General features: G+C 41.5%; 1 protein-coding gene across 1 annotated transcript in view; it reads right to left on the bottom strand.

Moving 5' to 3' along the window:
- The window catches only part of SEMA3C (semaphorin 3C), a 148097-nt gene that overhangs the window by 15514 nt on the left and 114227 nt on the right, over nucleotides 1–18356 (bottom strand). The window contains exons 12-13 of the mRNA XM_087967839.1: nucleotides 14720–14942; nucleotides 5175–5263 (exon numbers count right to left, since the gene is read on the bottom strand). Coding sequence (XP_087823965.1) covers nucleotides 5175–5263; nucleotides 14720–14942 — 312 coding nt within the window. The remainder of the gene's footprint in view (nucleotides 1–5174; nucleotides 5264–14719; nucleotides 14943–18356) is intronic.

Below are 18356 nucleotides of genomic sequence, written 5' to 3' on the forward strand. Positions count from 1 at the left end.
CAGGATTGCAGGCTAACTCTACCCACTGCCAGGAGTTCAATCCTGGCTGGCTCAAGGTTGACTCAGCCTTCCGTCCTTCCGAGGTCAGTAAAATGAGGACCCAGGGGGCAATAGGCTGATTCTCTAAGCCACTTATAGAGAGTTGGAAGGCACTGTAAACCAGAAAATAACTCTAAGAGCTATTTCCCTTCCTTCCTCCCTCCCTCCCTCCCGCCCTCCCTCCCTCGTTTATTCCCTTTCTCATTCTTCTTCCTGGTGGAGCAATAGTTAGAATGCAGGATTGCAGGTTAATTCTGCCCACGACCAGGAATTCAATCCTGACCAGCTCAGCCTTCCCTCCTTCCGAGGTGGGTAAAATGAGAACCCAGATTGTTGGGGGGCAACAGGCTGACTCTGTAAACTGCTTAGAGAGGGCTGTAAAACACTGTGAAGAGGTATATAAGTCTAAGTGCTATTGTTAAGTGCTGTATATATTTTACCATATGGAGTATGTAAGAAATTGCAAGCAGAGCATGCTAAAGGTTTCTCAGTCCACCTGGAAGTCAGGAATCCTGAGTGACTGATATAACATCAAATCAGAACTGACATTCTGTTGCAAATTTATTCCCTGAACATGGACCAGAGAAATCCCCATTCATTTTTTCTCTCTCTCAGGTGTTTTATCCTTTTGCTCCATCACACTCGTGGCTGAATTTTCATTGTGCATTTAGAAGGGGAGACGCAGATGAAAAAGAGCTGCAAAGCAGAGAGCAAATAAGGATACGAGAAAGAGACAGAGGAAGACAGCCAAACACTCTGAAATGCTCTCCAAGTCATCTCTTGGAGAGCTTTCAGAAGGCTTGACAGAAAATGTCAAAGGAGTTCTCCAGAATTCTTCCCCCCCCCCCCGGAAAGAACTTCCAAACCACCAATTCCTCACACACTGAATGATAATCAAGCTATAGTGTGATTTCCAGGGTCCCTCTCCCACTGTCTTCAGCACTTGTCCCATTTTTGAATCATAGGGTTGGAAAGGATCTCGAAGTTCTCCTAGTTCAGCGGTCCTCAACCAGGGGTGGGATTCTCCTGGTTCGGACTGGTTCGGGTGAAGCCCTTGTTCCAACAATCAGCTGGCTCAGAACCAGTGGTGGGATTCAAACTTTTTACTACTGGTTCTGTGGGCATAGCTTGGTGGGCGTGGCAGGGGAAGGATACTGTAAAAACTACTTCCTCACTCCTGGGGGAAGGCTACTGCACAATCTCCATTCCCTCCACACCCCACTAACCTGCTTTCCAGCTCTGTTCTCCTGTGCAGGACAACAAAAGAAGACCCAGCCAATCAGCTGGGACTTGGGAGGTGGAGAATAGATAGGGGCAGGGCCAGTCAGAGGTGGGATTTTCTGGTTCTCTGAACTACTCAAAATTTCCGCTACCGGTTCTCCAGAACCGGTCAGAACTGGCTGAATACCACCTCTGCTCCGAAACAGTTTACTCCGACGAGCATGTGGGCCAGCCCGCCTGCCCCTGGTCTTTCCTTAGAGCATAGGGGGCGTGCATAAGCGCACCAACGTGCCTACCGTCCCTGTCCTATTGTTTCTCTTATTCTTCTTTTATTTTTCTTATATGTACCCATTTCATGTATTCACAACTATGTATACACTTATACTTATTATCTTGTAAACAATTGGCAAATCAAATAAATAAAAATAAATAAATAAAATAAATAGCTGATTCATGCAGCAGAGTGGTTTTCCGTGCCTCGGCTGTTTTCTTCAGCTGTGTTTGAAGGCAAGTATTAGCTTTTTAAAATGTGGAGCACATGCTCACCCAACCGGTTATTATACCGGTTGAATCGCACCCCTGTCCCCAACCCTTTCCAGCTCTGTGGACCAGTGGCAGTGATGAGAGGGTCAAAAGGAGATGGTTTCGCCAATGGTGCTTCAAACACTTGCCTGCCACCTGCACAACTTAGTTCCCAATGGGCCATGGACTAATATCAGGCCACAGAGTGAGGGTTGGGGACCCCTGTTTTAGTCCAAACCCCTGCCCGAAGTAGGAGGCCTTATATCATCCTAGTCGAATGGCCATCCAGTCTACGTCTGAAAACCTCCATGGATGGAGCCCCCACAACCCTTGGAGGCAAGTTATTCTGTTGATTAACTGTCAACTTCGAATCAAACCTATCAGAAGCCATTTTTCTATTCCTCGGTTGCCACACAGAGCGAGGAGCAGGAAGGAGGACGGAATGCTTTGCTAGACAAAACACAGATCTTTCTCCTGAGAACCAAGGTAATTTCTACAGGTGATGGATAGAACCGGGGAGGGGTGCCTGGAGAGCCCCCCAATTAACCTAATTGGCCAACGTGACCTGAGGCTGTTGGGGAGGGAATTATTTCTTATTTTAATGATACTGAAGCCATAGGAAACATTTAGGATTGGTCTTGCTTTTGAACATGCCAATATGATGTATCCAATAAAGAATTGATAAAACGAATCCCCTGTTTCAAAATATTCTGTATCTTCCTTCTCTTTAATTTCAATTGTTAATCTATCCATTTCTGCACATTCTAGTATTTTTTTTTTTAAAAAAAATTGTCTTCTCTTCTGTAGGGATCTCCACACCTTTCCAATGTTGTGCAAATACAATTCTGGCCGCTGTTAACACATGTAATATTAGATACAAAGAAGTTCTTTGAGGAAGACTTTAGCCTCAGGGTTCTGATTTGCTTGGGTTCATTAGTCAGAACCATGACATTAATGTCAGAAAAATTATCTCTACTTCTAGGTTGGATATCTCTTTGACAAGCTTCCCTTTGTTACTTCTTGTTCTGCCCTCTGGTGCCTTAGAGCCAGGATCTTCAAACTTGGCAAGTTTAAGACTTGTGGACTTCAACTCCTAGAATTCCTGAGCTAACATGACTGGAGGAGAAATTCTGGGAGTTGAAGTCCATAAGTCTTAAAGCTGTCAATTTTGAGATCCCTGCCTTATAAAATAAGGCAATCCCCTCTTCTCACCCCCCCAAAATTATAAGTTTCCCTCAACACATCCTAAACCCACTTTGTCTTTGTCATCTGTGGCAATGTAGCTATTTTAAAAAGGAAATTATTTTTCCTTCTCTTTCTTTCTGCGGTAGCTTCATCCTACTCCCTAAGAGCATGGGATTTTTGTGAGGGAAAAAAAATAATAATTCTCCCAAAGGGTCTTAAAACTGTAGAAGTGGGTTGTGAAATAGGCCAAATCCAGCTTGACTCAGAAAGAATCTTGGGTCATTTTCTGGTTCTTTCTTTAATTTCCTTTTTCTTTTTTGCTGCACAGGAACTCAGCCTGTAGCTGTTGCAGTCCAATCTGAGCTTGGGAATGGGAACGAGGATTTCAAAAGTCAGACTTGGCTTCGACGGGACTCCTTTTCTGAGCATAAATTGTAACTTGGATGCAAAAACTGGCAAATAACGGATGTTTCTGGTTCCACAAACAGTTCACATGGAAATCAGCAAGTCCCCCTCCATTTCCTATGGATTTCCAAATATCTTGTCAAAGTCCATGAATTGGGTCTTGGAAGTGTTTCAATATCTAAGAGGCTGCCACAAAGAAGAGGGACTCAAGCTATTCCTGAGAGCACCTGAGGGAGGACAAGAAGCAACGGATGGAAATGAATCCAGGAGAGAAGCAACCTAAGAAGAAATTTCCCGAGAGTTAGAACAATTAATCAATGGAACAACTTCCCTCAAGAAATCATGGGTGCTCCATCACTGGAGGTTTAAAGAAGAGATTGGACAGCCATTTGTCTGGAATGGTACAGGGTCTCCTTCCTGAGCAGGAGGTTGGACTAGAAGATCTCCAAGGTGCCTTCCAACTCGGTTATTCTGTTAAACAATAATATGAATCTTGCTCTGGTTTTTCTTCCTAAATCACTTTTTGAGAGCGTCAGCTGATGGAGGCCAATATCGGAAACTTTTGGGTTATAAGAAAGAAAATAGTATGCTGTGTTTTTTTTAAAAAAAGATTTTTAAAGTTCAGAAACCTTATCAACTAAGACATAGGCACACAAACACACACAGAATACTTGACATCCCACCACAAGAGATTGTAATCACGATATAAACAAAGAAAAAGTCAGATTTGGTGGCAGCTGTTATAACTTGAAGAGGAAGGGTGGGGGGGAGAATATCAAGCCAGGCTGACAATTTAATGAAAAACAAGTGATTTAAAGCGGAGTGTAAAATATTGCAATTCTGCTTTTCTTCTCTTGGAGAAACCCAACCTCACAAAATCAGTAGGATGAAGCTTCCCTTTTAACAGACCCATAGAAAGAGTGGACATCTGGTATTAAAATGTGGGTTGACTGAGAAAAGAGGTTTTCATGGTGAGTTGTATTCTTTAACAAAACTACTATGCAAATGACATCCTTTTGGGTTAATGTATCTCATTGGTGGGATCTTCTGATGCAAATTAGGTAAACGAGCACAAACCATATCATTTTCATCATGGCATACAGCAAGGAGAAAAAATTGCCACAGAAATGTGATCTTCTGCAATTGCAGGAAAGATTTGGTTATTGCGCCAAGATCTACCATATCAATGTCTCACTGTAATTAGAAAATGCAGTCATTTTTTTCATTTTATCATTTCCCCAAGAAATATTCCATCTTGCCAAGCTAATTTAGATGAAAGTGCAATAGTAAAAAAAAAAAAAACAAAAACAAAAAAACCATAAGAAGTTCAGAGTTGAACTGTTAAAGTTTTGATGTGCTCTGTAAGGAAGCTGTTTTTCCTTACACATGTTTTGTCATACAAGGAAGATGTCAGGTGCAAAGAAATAGGAAAACATGCTGAGTTCAAAGCACTGAAGAATTTATTATTGCTACTTATGCACAAGAATCTGGTGAAATAATGGTCAAAGCTAAACTGGTGCTTGATAAGATTCAATGGAATTCATGGGAAGCTGGACTTAGGTCTTTTGTGGGAGCGCAAAGATTCCAAACTGATGACATGTTTAACCCCGCCTTCCAGCTCAGCTTTCTCATCTCCTACAGAAGATACTACCATTACTGCATGGGACTGTAAAATTTAATAGTGGTTTATATGTGTTTTAATTTGGTGCTACTTTTAGTAATCTATTTGCCTGCTTGTTAGATGAAAGTGTTTTGATGAGAGGAAAAAAAAATGAAGAATCTTGAGAGAGAGAGAGACCAACCTTAAAAACTTCCAGTTCTTCTAAGATAAGCTCTCCATTTGTCGATGAATTAGTGGGCAGGGCCACCACCTTCTGCACCGTCCCCTGGTCTGTAATAGAGAAGAAGCAGACCATTTTTAAACCATGCAGAAAAGAAGAGTTGAGTTTTCACTGCATTCAATGCAAAGATGAGCAACGTGGATGGGGAGGCAGGACTAGAACTCCCTGTCTCTTGGTGATTGGCTCAAAGTCACCCAGCTGGCTTTCATGGTTAAGAAGGATTAAGAACTCACAGCCTCTCACTTTGTAGCCTGGTGCCTTAACCAAATTGGCTGGTACGATACATAGATAGATAGATAGATGTAATATGGCTTTCATTCAGTATTTGGCTTGTATATTGCCTTAGGCCTGTAATAAAACTGAACTGGAAAAAAAAAACCATTTCTCTGCCTGTATATTAACCAACAGTTCTTCATTAAAATCTATATAGCAACTAGTTGTACATTACATTTTAAGTAAATGAGTCCTATTGTTTGTTGAGGCAACAATGCCCAATATATGCCAAAGCAAACAGGCAATGGAAAAAGTTAAACATCTACCCATGGATCAAATTAAAGATACAAGCTCCCATGTCACTATGGTTGTTTTCTTGCCAGTTTTCAGACACCGAATTACCTGCATACATTCAAACATGCAGAGAGAGAAAAAAAATGGACCCACAATTTTTATTTTTGAACAATTGTTGTCATCGTATTAAGGCTAGAATATTTCATCTCCCTGCTAATGTGGCCCGCTGAATCCAAGGGATATTTGAAAAATTCTGATCCAGGTTATTATTTTGTTATACTTGGATAGAAGGAGCGTTTATGATCAAGACATTTTAACATCTCTTCTTGGGAGTAATAACAATAGTATCATGAACTATAAAATAGTTAAGACAGATATAAAATTTCAAGAGTCACCGAAGTACTTTATACCATTCAGAATTCAACAAACGTGTGAACGATATATCCACCATTATTTTTTCTTTTCAAATATCTCTCTTGATGTGTGAGTTTGGTTGATGTTCCTCCAAACCACAGTTCTACTGGAATATTTTAAAGTGAACTCCACTGTAATACAAGAAGCTGTGTTTGGAAAAAGCCAATAATAGAAACCCACTTCTGGTTTAAAACACTGTTGTTGGTTTTTTTTATGGTGTAAATTTTCAATAGTTACCCCTGGCTCAAAGAGACTGGAATAAAAATAAAACAAATTGTTGCAAAGATTTAGAAATAAAAACCCTTAACTCTCTCGCTTACTCCATTCCCAGTGTTCGGAATACTCACTAACAGCATACACATAACAAGTTTAATCTTGTTATTGAATTAATCTATATTCCGAGTGTGCATTATACATCAAAGAAACTCAGTAGGTTCATTTCGCACAACACAGAGAGAAAAGTTAAAAACTAAAGTGTATCACATGTTGTAGAAATGCAGGTTTTCTTTCTGTTCTTTTCTTTTCTCTTTTTGGAGCTGGTTTATTAATTTAATTTAATTTGATACTCCAGTTTTGGGGCTCTTGACTCCATAATGATTTGCAAAAGAAATGAAGGTACAGCCAAAATGGAAGGCAATCCGTAAGATGGAAAATATATTTTAAAAAAGTATATGTAAATGAAAACCTTTCCCCCTATAAAAAGAAAACCAGAACCAGGTTTTTAACAATTTGCCTAAACTCAAAATGGCAAGAACAGAATTGATCTCTGGATGCATATTATTCCAAGATCAGGAACGATCAGAAGGTTGTTGTCTGTCTCATGTAAAGTCTTCTTCCTCTCACGAGTAAAATTGCAACAATTGTGGCTAACATGCTAATAAATAGGGTTTTTAACAGATTAATAGAGTTGGAAGGGACCTTGTAGATCATCTAGTCCAACCCCCTGCCCAAGCAGGAGACTCTACACCATTTCTGACAGAGGGAAGTCCAGTCTCTTCTTGAAAGCTTCCAGAGATGAAGCTCTCACAACTTCTGAAGGCAACTTCTGTTCCATGGGTGGATTGTTCTCACTGTCAGACAATTTCTCCTTATTTCCAGGTTGAATCTCTCCTCGTTCAGTTTCAATCCATTATTCCTTGTCTGGCCTTCAGGTGCCCTGGAAAATAGCTTGACCTCTTCCTCCTCTCTGTGGCAGCCCCTCAATTATTGGAAGATGCTCTCCTGTCTCCCATGGTCCTTCTCTTCCCTAGACTAGCCAGGCCCAGTTCCTGCAACCGTTCTTCATAAGTTTTAGCCTCCAGTCCCCTCATCATCCTGGTTGCTCTTCTCGGCACTCTTTCTAGAGTCTCAACATCTTTTTTATCATGTGATGACCAAAACTGGTCCAGGTGTGGTCTTACTAAGGCTTTATAGAGTGGTGTTAGTACCTCCCTTGATCTTGATTGTATCCCTCTGTTAATGCAACTTAGGATTGCATTAGCTTTTTTGGCTGCCACTGCACACTGTTGGCTCATATTTAACTGGTTTTCCACTAAGACTCCAAGATGCCTCTTAGAGCCTCCTGGTTGAGCAGGGTTTGGAGTAGAAGACCTCCCTCCAACTCTATTATTCTACTAAATATATGCCATTTGCTTTATTAACTGAGATTTCTTATCTTCAAAAGTGAAATCTGCAGCAACCTGGGAATAAAAACTGAGTTTCCAAATAAGAAATACCATCTTAACTTTGCCATGAATAGAAGCAGCTTCAAAGCAGTGATTATTTTTCTGTTTGAGCCTCACATCTGCAAATGAATTTTCTGTCAGACTTGGTTGGTATGAAATAGTGGCTCCCCCAAAAAAATTGGCCATTTTAAGAAATGTGGTAGATATCCATTCCCAGAATTCCAGAAGGGGCATGGAATTCTGGGAGTTGATGTCTGCCCCCTCTTAAAACAGCCAAGTTTGAGAGAGAGAAAAAGGGCGATGAGGATTAAGTAGAGATGAAGGGGCTTTTGAACCTTCCAGAAGCATTTCACGCATGCTTAGCTTTATAAGTAATTATTACAAATCCCATTTTTTTCTGAGGATTTGGAAGGAAGCCAGGAAACAAGACGTCAGGAGAGCAAAATAGCCAAGAGGCAGATTTTTTGAGCCAAAAAATAGAAATTAAAAAAAAGGTATGTGTAGATGATGCTCACAGACATGGAAGGACTGAGATGAGAAAACCAAATATTGCCCCACCTTGTCAATTGACAGAAGAATGGCCTTCTTGTAGAGAACTCAAATATGATTGTTTATATCAAAGCATGGTTAGCGCAGAACACACAGATGTTTGGCGGCTACATACTATGTTCCACGGACTAATTCAAGATAAAAGTTTAAATCTTTCCATACATTTTTTAAATATAAATCAGCCCTAGGAAAATGCTCCAGTGAATACACGCAACATCAAAAGTCAGACTTCAAAACGGGCTTTTTCACTGAGCAATTTTTCCTCATTTTTTTTTAAAAAAAATAAACAAATAAACAAAGCAGAAAGGCCTCACAGAGCAAGGCCTCTTTCCCACATCACACACAGACAAAAATCCACCGCCACAATTGTTAGGAAATGTTGGCCCACAGTGCAAATGCATCACAGTTTTGCTTTGAGGGGGTCTCTCTGTGGTTTGAAAATGGCTGCAGATTGGGAAGTATTTGACCTGAAATGAGAGAGAAGAGACAGAGAGAGATGAGACACAGAGAGAGAGATGAGAGAAAGATGAGAGAGAGAGATGAGAGAGAGAGATGAGACAAAGAGAGAGAGAGAGAGAGAGATGAGATAGAGAGTTGAGACAGAGAGAGAGAGAGAGAAAGAGATTGAGACAGAGAGATGAGACAGAGAGAGATGAAAGATAGATACATAGATAGATAGAGAGAGATGAGACAGAGATGATGACACAGAGAGAGAGATAGATGAAAGATGAGAGAGAAATGAGAGAGAGAGAGATGACAAGTAGAGAGGGAGATGAGAGAGAGATGAGACAGAGAGATGAGACAGAGAGAGAGAAAGAGAGAGAATGAGACAGAGAGATGAGACGGAGAGAGAGATAAGATAGAGATGAAAGATAGACATGTAGGTAGAGAGAGATGAGACAGAGAGATGAGACAGAGAGAGATGAGACAGAGACAGAGAGAGAGATGAGAGATAGAGAGGGAGATGAGAGAGAGATGGGAGAGAGAAAGAGATGAGGGAGAGAGAGAAAATGAAAAGCATAAAATTGAGCCTATGTTCTGCCTTCTGGTTGAACGATTCCATAGAATATCTATGGAGATTCTCAGTCATCCAGGTCATGATTGCCCAAAAGTGCTTTTTTAAGAGGCAACTAGACTTTCAATCAATCAATTCAGTTTATTACAGTGATAGGCTGGACTTTGGGGTCACGAAGAGTCAGACATGACTTAGCGACTTAACAACAACAACAAGTTGTCAAAGCCTCCTGGGTGATGAACAGCCTTTGGCCAGGAAATTAGAACACCTTGAGATTCACTGAAGTCTTTCCATAACCTGCTTCATGAAATTACTTGGAGGTTGTCATCAGCTTAACCTTGGATTCATTTTCCCCCCAGTTTCAGAATATTTTATATGCTGAGGTGTTCGTTTATGATTCTGCATCTTGTCTTAAAAATGAGGTAATTTCATAATCAGATCAAATATTTCCAGATGCACTCATTCCTTTGAACTACATATCTACTACATGGAAATTGACAGCTGGACAACAGAAGTAGATTTTTCTGGGCTTTGATTATTGCCAAAAATTAGTGCTTCCCGTGATTAAGATAAATTTATGGCTGTAATTCCTCAGTGGATTAAACCTGATGCTACTTGGTACTTTTGAATGACTTATCTATAGCTGTAAATTATAGATGGATGATTACAATCAAACCTGACCATCTTTATTGAAACTGTAAAAAAAAATCATGGACATATGTCTATATATCCATGAGAACTTATATATTATTTATACTATTGTTATTGCCTTTTCATCATTTTAAATTATATATGTGTCTCTCTCTATGTGTGTGGATGTGGGTTTTCTCCCTCTGTTTTGTTAAACAAAGCAAAACCAAAAAAAGAAAAAAAAACCCTAAACCAATAAAAAAAAACCAAGAGCCAACATTGCAAATTTCAGCCATAAATTATAATGCTTTGTCTTGGCTCCCATTACAGATGTGTAAAACAGAGTTTCTCTCAAAATTAAACCAACCAATGCATCATTCTGCTTGACACAATGCATTTTTGGTTTGTGTTGACTTGTCACAGGTAGTCCTCGACTTACAGCCACAATGGAAGTCCAGAATATCCGTTGATCAGCAAGGCAGTTGTTAAATGAATTTTGCCCCGTGTTAGCAATAGCAATAACACATAGACTTATATACCGCTTTATAGTGCTTTAGAGCCCTCTCTAAGCAGTTTACAGAGTCAGCCTATTGCCTCCAACAATCTGGGTCCTCATTTTACCAACCTTGGAAGGATGGAAGGCTGAGTCAACCTTGATCGAACTCCTAGCAGTGGGCAGAGTTAGCCTGAAACACTGCATTCTAACCATTCCACCACTATGCCTTCCTTCCTTCCTTCCTTCCTTCCTTCCTTCCTTCCTTCCTTCCTTCCTTTCTTCCTTCCTTCCTTCCTTTCCAAGCAATAGAAGATTTATATACCGCTTCACAGAGTTTACATCCCTCTCGAAGCGGTTTTACAGAGTAAGCATATTGCCCCCAACAGTCTGGCTCCTCATTTTACCCACCTCAGAGGGATGGAAGGCTGAGTCAACCTTGAGCCAGTCAGGATCGAACTGCTGGCTGTGGGCAGGATTAGCCTGCAATACTGCATGCTAACCACTGCGCCACCAGGAAGGAGAATGAGAAAGGAAGAGAGAGAAAGAAAGGAAGGAAGAAACAAAGGAAGGAAGAAGGAGGGAGAGGGAAGGACAGAAGGAGGAAGGAAGGAAGGAAGGAAGGAAGGAAGGAAGGAAGGAAGGAAGGAAGGAAGGAAGGAAGGAAGGAAGGAAGGAAGGGCAATAGCAATAGACTTATTTACCACTTCATAGTGCTTCACAGCCCTCTCTAAGCAGTTTACAAAGTCAGATTCTTGCCCCCAACAATCTGGGTCCTTACTTTATCCACCTCGGAAGGATGGAAGGCTGAGTCAACCTTGAGCATGGTGGGATTTGAACTGCCAAATTGTAGGCAGCCGGCAGCCAGCAGAAGTGGCCTGCAGTACAGCACTCTAACCACTGCACCACCGAGGCTCATTATGACCTTTCTTGCCACAGTCATTAAGTAAATCACTGCAGTTGTTAAGTGAGCCACATGGTTGTTAAGTGAATCTGGATTCCTCGTTGACTTGGTTAGTCAGAAGGTCACAAAATTGTGGTCACCAGGACATGGCAAAATCGTCATAAATATGAGTCCGTACCCAAGCCTCTGAATTTTGATGGGGATACAGTCAGAAGTGTGAAAAACGGTCATATGTCACTTTCTCCATTGCCATTGTAACTTTGAATGGTCACTACATGAACTGTTGTAAGTTGAGAACTTATAGCTTTTTTCCCCTTGTTTTTCAAGACTACCCTCCAAAAAAGGCATTTCCAAATCTGAGAAAAAGGGAATTTTGAACCCTTCAATCAGAACGTATCTTGTACCATGAAACTGGCCAGTGGAAATTGGAGAAATGTATAAAGCCAAAAAAAAGGCGGGGGTGGAGAATGTGGTGGCTCAGTGGCTAAGACATTGAGCTTGTCAATCAGAAAGGTTGGCAGTTCGGTGGTTCGAATCCCTAGCATTGCTGCGTCATGGAGTGAGCTCCCGTTCCTTGTCCCAGCTTCTGCCAACCTAGCAGTTCGAAAGCATGCAAAAAAAAAAAAAAAAAATGCAAGTAGAAAAACAGGGACCCCTTTGATGGGAAGATAATAGCGTTCCATGCACCTTTGGCGTTTAGTCATGCCGGCCACATGACCATGGAGACGTCTTCGGACAACACTGGCTCTTCAGGTTTGTAACGGAGATGAGCAGTGCCCCCTAGAGCCGGAAATGGCTAGCACGGATGTGCGAGGGGAACCTTTGCCTTTACCTATAAAGCCAAGCCAAGCCAAGCAACATGAGCTCTTAACCCCAGGAAGTCTACTCAAGATGTGAATTTGGATCTGTTCTGAAGCCTGCTTTCTGAATTTGGCTCGGGAAACCCATAATTTGTAGAACAATGTTGTATTATAGACAACAATAGATGTAACTCACCCATTGTTGGCTTTGCTCCCTGGTCACCCATGGTAAGTGCATCTTAACCCTCAATGTTGCCACTCTGCCAAACTCTCATTTGCCAGAGGGCTGCAACAGCCCCAAGCATCAATTACTAAGCCTGTCAATCTTACACAATGCAGTTGTGGTTTTTTTTGTTTTTTTTACGCTCCCCAGAAAGAAACAGTCACAAATGTTTTCATTAAGTTATCTTCTTCGTTCCAACGTTCTCGTGTTGATGGATTTCTTTAGGTTAAATCCCTGGCAATCCTTTTGAGACGGCCAAAAAAAAAGGGGGGGCAGGGAGGGAGGAATACGACGATCAAGGTATGTTATGCACCGGGTTTGCTGGTTTGTTTGTTTGTTTTAAAAAAAGAAGTTCTTCATTTGTTACTTAGGTGATTGACACCCAAGGCATTTCAATGCAAGCCAAGCCAAAGAAAGCGCACTATTCAAGTGGAACCTTTGGAACAATGCTCCATTGGCAAGATGAGAAATGCTGAAAATGTGAGACTAGCTCTTTTGGCTTCCAGGATCAATTGGAACTGACTTTCCGTATGGGTGGAACACACAATAATATAATTAGTACATATCTAAGAGAGCCAGTTTGGTTTACTGGTTTAAGTACCAGGCTAGAAAGAAGACCATGAGTTCTAGTCCTGCAGTAGGCAGGAAAGCCAGTTGGGCGACTTTGGGTCAATCACCAGGAGATGGAGAGTTCTAGTCCCACCTTAGGGATGAAAGCCAGCTGGGTGACTTTGGACCAATAACGCAGAAGATGGAGAGTTCTAGTGCTACATTAGGCATGAAAACAAGCTGGGTGACTTTGGGTCAATCACCAGGAGATGGAGAGTTCTAGTCCCACCTTAGGCATGAAAGCCAGCTGGGTGACTTTGGACCAATAACGCAGAAGATGGAGAGTTCTAGTGCTACATTAGGTATGAAAACAAGCTGGGTGACTTTGGGTCAATCACCAGGAGATGGAGAGTTCTAGTCCCACCTTAGGCATGAAAGCCAGCTGTGTGACTTTGGACCAATAATGCAGAAGATGAAGAGTTCTAGTCCCACCTTAGGCATGAAAGCCAGCTGGGTGACTTTGGACCAATAACGCAGAAGATGGAGAGTTCTAGTCCCACCTTAGGCATGAAAGCCAGCTGGGTGACTTTGGACCAATAATGCAGAAGATGAAGAGTTCTAGTCCCACCTTAGGCATGAAAGCCAGCTGGGTGACTTTGGGTCAATCACCAGGAGATGGAGAGTTCTAGTCCCACCTTAGGCATGAAAGCCAGCTGGGTGACTTTGGGTCAATCACAAGCAGATGGTGAGTTCTAGTCCTGCCTTAGGGACTAAGCATGAAAGCCAGCTGGGTGACTTTGGATCAGTTACCAGGAGATGGAGAGTTCTAGTCCCACCATAGGTATGAAAGCCAGCTGGGTGACTTTGGGTCAATCACAAGCAGACGGTGAGTTCTAGTCCTGCCTTGGGGACTTAGGGATGAAAGCCAGCTGGAAGCTTACTTTATACATTTTATGGTTTATTACATCATTGTCTGACAACTTCTATATGTTCCACATGTTCTTATGACTTTCTCCTCACTATTTTTGTTTGAATACTGTATTCTAATAAATGCAATTTAAGATTTAAGTTTCTGCATGCTTTCTTATTAGTTTGGAAACACACACAAAAAAAGCTGAACAAATTTCTAGCCCATCCCTAATCTTGTCTTGATTCTTCCTAAGTTAGGAGTGGGGTCCTTGGTGCTCTGAGCTTGGTGACTTTGGTAGCTTTCTTGCTATTTTAGTCGCTAAGTAAATTACAAAAGGAGGAAGGAAGGAAGGAAGGAAGGAAGGAAGGAAGGAAGGAAGGAAGGAAGGAAGGAAGGAAGGAAGGAAGGAAGGAAGGAGCTAATAAGTTACCTAGGAAGTAGGGAGCTACAATATTCTCCTTTATTGGTTCCTCCTAAATTTTAAGGTTTTGTAACTCTCCTTCCTTCCTTCCTTCCTTCTTCCTTCCTTCCTTCCTTCCTTCCTTCCTTCCTTCCTTCCTTCCTTCCTTCCTTCCTTCCTTCCTTCCTTCTCACCTTTCCTTCTCGCCTTTCCTTTCCTTTTCTTTCCTATCCTTTCCTTTCTCCTTCCCTTCCCTTCCCTTCCCTTCCCTTTTTCCCTTCCCTGCCGGTCTGCCTTTCTAAACCTTCAGGGGTAGGAATGGATAATCCTTGTCCTAAATCATAATCACCTACCTGATAGCACACAAATTTTGTTGTGATCCTGCTGCAAAAATAAACATAGATGGTGAATCTGAACTGAAGAAACACAATGCTCTAAATGTTCTTACCGGTTCCAAGAAACAAAACATGATATCTTCCATCGGCCGCACTGACCCGATCAACGGCTATCTTTGTGTACTTGTAGTCCGTGCCTGTCCGAATAATTAATGGCCTCTTATGAATTGGATAGATGGAATTAAACATCAAAGGATGATTCCTGATGAAAGTAACCACATCATCTGGGAACTCCTTGGTTGTCCGAATGTTGGGCGTGAAGGCTCCTCCGGGACACTGTTGAAAAGCATGGATAATCATTGTTAGGATATGTGCAGAGCAACCCTTGTATAAAAAGGATATGCACACGGAAAATGGTTTATGAGAACAGTTATGAAGAAATATACAGCCACACAGAGTTGAACAAGTTGTATTAATGTTTACTTGAAGAAATAGCACAGTCCAATAAACAGTCCATGTCATACACATTTTTAACAGTCCGGAAATATCCAGTTATAAAGTCTTCTTACCGGTTCCATGTCTTTTACAGCAGACAAATATCAAACCATAATACAACAAATAACCTTCAATATCAACAGAATATCAAAATAAACAGGGTTAGTCAGTATCAGTCCATAGTCAGTCAGTATCAGTATCCAGAGAGATCATCAGTGAAAAAGAGAAAGAGAATTAAACCATGATCTATAGCTCCCTCTTATGGCAACTTGTAGCATAATTAACCAACCAGAACACAGCATAATACATTGCAGTATTTTTCCTTAAAGCTACAAACATATATATTTGTAGTTTATATATTGTCAACCCAGCTATGTTATTTACATATACATAACAATCATCAACTACCTGAAAGGTGTTTCAATTCACAGCCCTTTATAAGGTCTCCTGAACTGTACATTAGACCTTACTTAAAGGAAAGGTTCCCCTGGCACATATGTACTGGTCGTTTCTGTCTCTAGGGGGCTCATTTCGATTACAAAGCTGAAGAGCCAGCACTGTCCAAAGATGTCTCTGTGGTCATGTGGCTGGCAGGACTAAACCCTGAAGGCGCACGGAATGCTGTTCCCTTCTCACCAAAGTGGTCCCTATTTTTCTACTTGCATTTTTTACGTGCTTTCAAACTGCTAGGTTGGCAGAAGCTGGGACAAGTAACGGGAGCTCACTCCATTACGTGGCACTAGGGATTCGAACCGCTGAACTGCCGACCTTTCTGATTGACAAGCTCAGTGTCTTAGCCACTGAGCCACTGCATCCCTGAAGACCTTACTTAGAAGTTACAATAACTTTACTGTCACATTGAATATACCCTAATCGGCATAGATTAAAATGAAATTCGATTGCGTACAGTTCTCAAATGGTCACCACCTCCAATAGACACTACATAAGCAGGACAAAATAAATAAATACAAAATTATAGATATTCCCACATATATTATATGGTATGGGAGCGTTCCTTCATGTTATTTCTTGGAAGAGCTGATAACTGTTTGACTTATGCATACTTCATCCAAGCTTTCATTCCTTCGAAATCATGTGAAGGATATGCTTGAAGGACTCTACTAGTCAAACTGCCTCTCCTGCAGTATTAACAACACCAATTGAATTTATGAACTACCTCATTAGAATACATTTGTGGTTAGAGTGTATGCAGTTTTCGCCAACTTGATCCAACCAACGGATGTAGTTGTGTTTTTTGGAGGAAAATGTGCATTCGACTGCCTCATTGATTCCCTTGGATATGTTTGATGTGCAAAAGCATGACATTGATGAATCTGATAATGATTTATAGTTATCCCTATGAATATAACAGCACCCAGATTAGGGTCCTACAACTTTTAATTAGCTCCTCATGACAATGTTTAATTAGCTCCTCATGACAATGTCATCACCTACAGACTTATTACTAGCACCCTAACCAGGGGTGGGATTCAAAAATTTTAGCAACTGGTTCTCTGCATGGTTGCTGGGTGGGCATGGCCCACGGGCTCTAGAGGCCTTCCGGAGGCGGGAAACAGGCCCATTTTCACCCTTCATGAGCCTCCCCTGTCTTCACGTGCCCCCTGCATTTACCTGGGATCCAAAATGGACTGCATGAAGACTCCTGGGAGGGGTTAGGGTGGGAGGGGGCAGCCGGTCATCGGAACTACCGGTTCGCCAAACCAGACGTAAAATTAACATCCGGTTCGGTTGAACCGGTCCGAACCAGCTGAATCCCACTCCTGACCCTAACTTAAAAAAAGTTTGAATAATCATGCGAATACAAAGGTAGTCCTTGGCTTACAGCAATTCAATTAGTGACCACTTGAAGTTACAACGGCACTGAAAAAAGTGACTTATGACTGTTTTCAACATTTATAACCGTTGCAATTGGCTCATATTTATGACGGTTGCAGTGTCCCAAGGTCATGTGACCATCTTTTGCGACCTCCTGACCAGCAAAATCAATGGGGAAGCCAGTTTCACTGAACAACTGTGTTACTAACTTAACAACTGCAGTGGTTCACTTAACAACATTTTATGACCATTGCAAGAATGGTCATAAAATGGGGCAAAACTCACTTAACCACTGTCTCATTTAACAAGGGAAATTTTGGGCTCAATTATGGTGATACGTCGAGCACTATGTATGCATGGTATCATCATCATTATTTAATGACCCCCAAATCCCTTGCAAGGTGGAGTCTGGGCAACTGGATGGAGCTGAGTGTTTACTGGCCGGATGCCCTTCCTGTCACTCATGCAAAGCTTTGTTCGGCAGATTCTCAACATGCCCAGTGAAAGAAATATCTGCTTCTACCTAGGATCGAACTCACAGCCTCCTGATTGTGAGGTGAGAGCTCCAACTCCAGGCCAGCGCATCGCTCTTAACAGATTTCTTAACAGATAATCAAAGTTGGAAGGGACCTTGTAGATCATCTAGTCCAACCTTCTGCCCAAGCGGGAGACCCTACACCATTTCTGACAAATGTCAGTCCAATCTCTTCTTGAAAGTTTCAAGTGATTGAGCTCCCACAACTTCCGTTGGTTGATTGTTCTCAGAAAGCTTCTCCTTATTTCCAGGTTGAATTTCTCCTTGTTCAGTTTCCATCCATTATTCCTTGTCTGGCCTTCGGGTGTCTTGGAAAATAGCTTGACCCCCCTTGTCTCTATGGCAGCCCCTCAAATATTGGAAGGCTGCTATCCTGTCTCCCTTGATCCTTCTCTTCAGTAGACTAGCCAAGCCCAGTTCCTGCAACTGTTCATCATATGTTTTAGTCTCCAGTCCTCTAACTGTCCCACTCTATTGTATGCATGGTATACATTGGCAAAATACCAAGTCAAAAGTTAGCTGAACTAGGAAATAAAATCTTGATGGTTCAGCTAATTTTAAACCTTGGTCAGAGTTCCATTGTTCCCAAGTCTGCCCCAAGCTGGATCTTGGAATATCCCTATTTGAAATTTAACAATGAAATGGGACAATGTAGCTTTGATTGGAGATTGTGTCTAAAAAGAAATAAACCACGTTGTCAAACAAATGGAAAACCATCAGATTTGCTTCTCCTTAAAGGACAACACAACACATGTTGGTAGAGCACAGCCATCAATCTCTCTTAGAAGTTAATTGCTTTTCATAACAGCTTATCTGATTGACTTGTAAGGAGTGTCATGCTTTTATCCGACCCATCTCATAAATACCACGTTTTAATAGTTTCC

The sequence above is a fragment of the Notechis scutatus genome, chromosome 6, assembly GCF_049901735.1.
Source record: "Notechis scutatus isolate UNSWTSFEM ecotype Mainland chromosome 6, rNotScu1.2, whole genome shotgun sequence".
Classification (NCBI taxonomy): Eukaryota; Metazoa; Chordata; class Lepidosauria; order Squamata; family Elapidae; genus Notechis; species Notechis scutatus.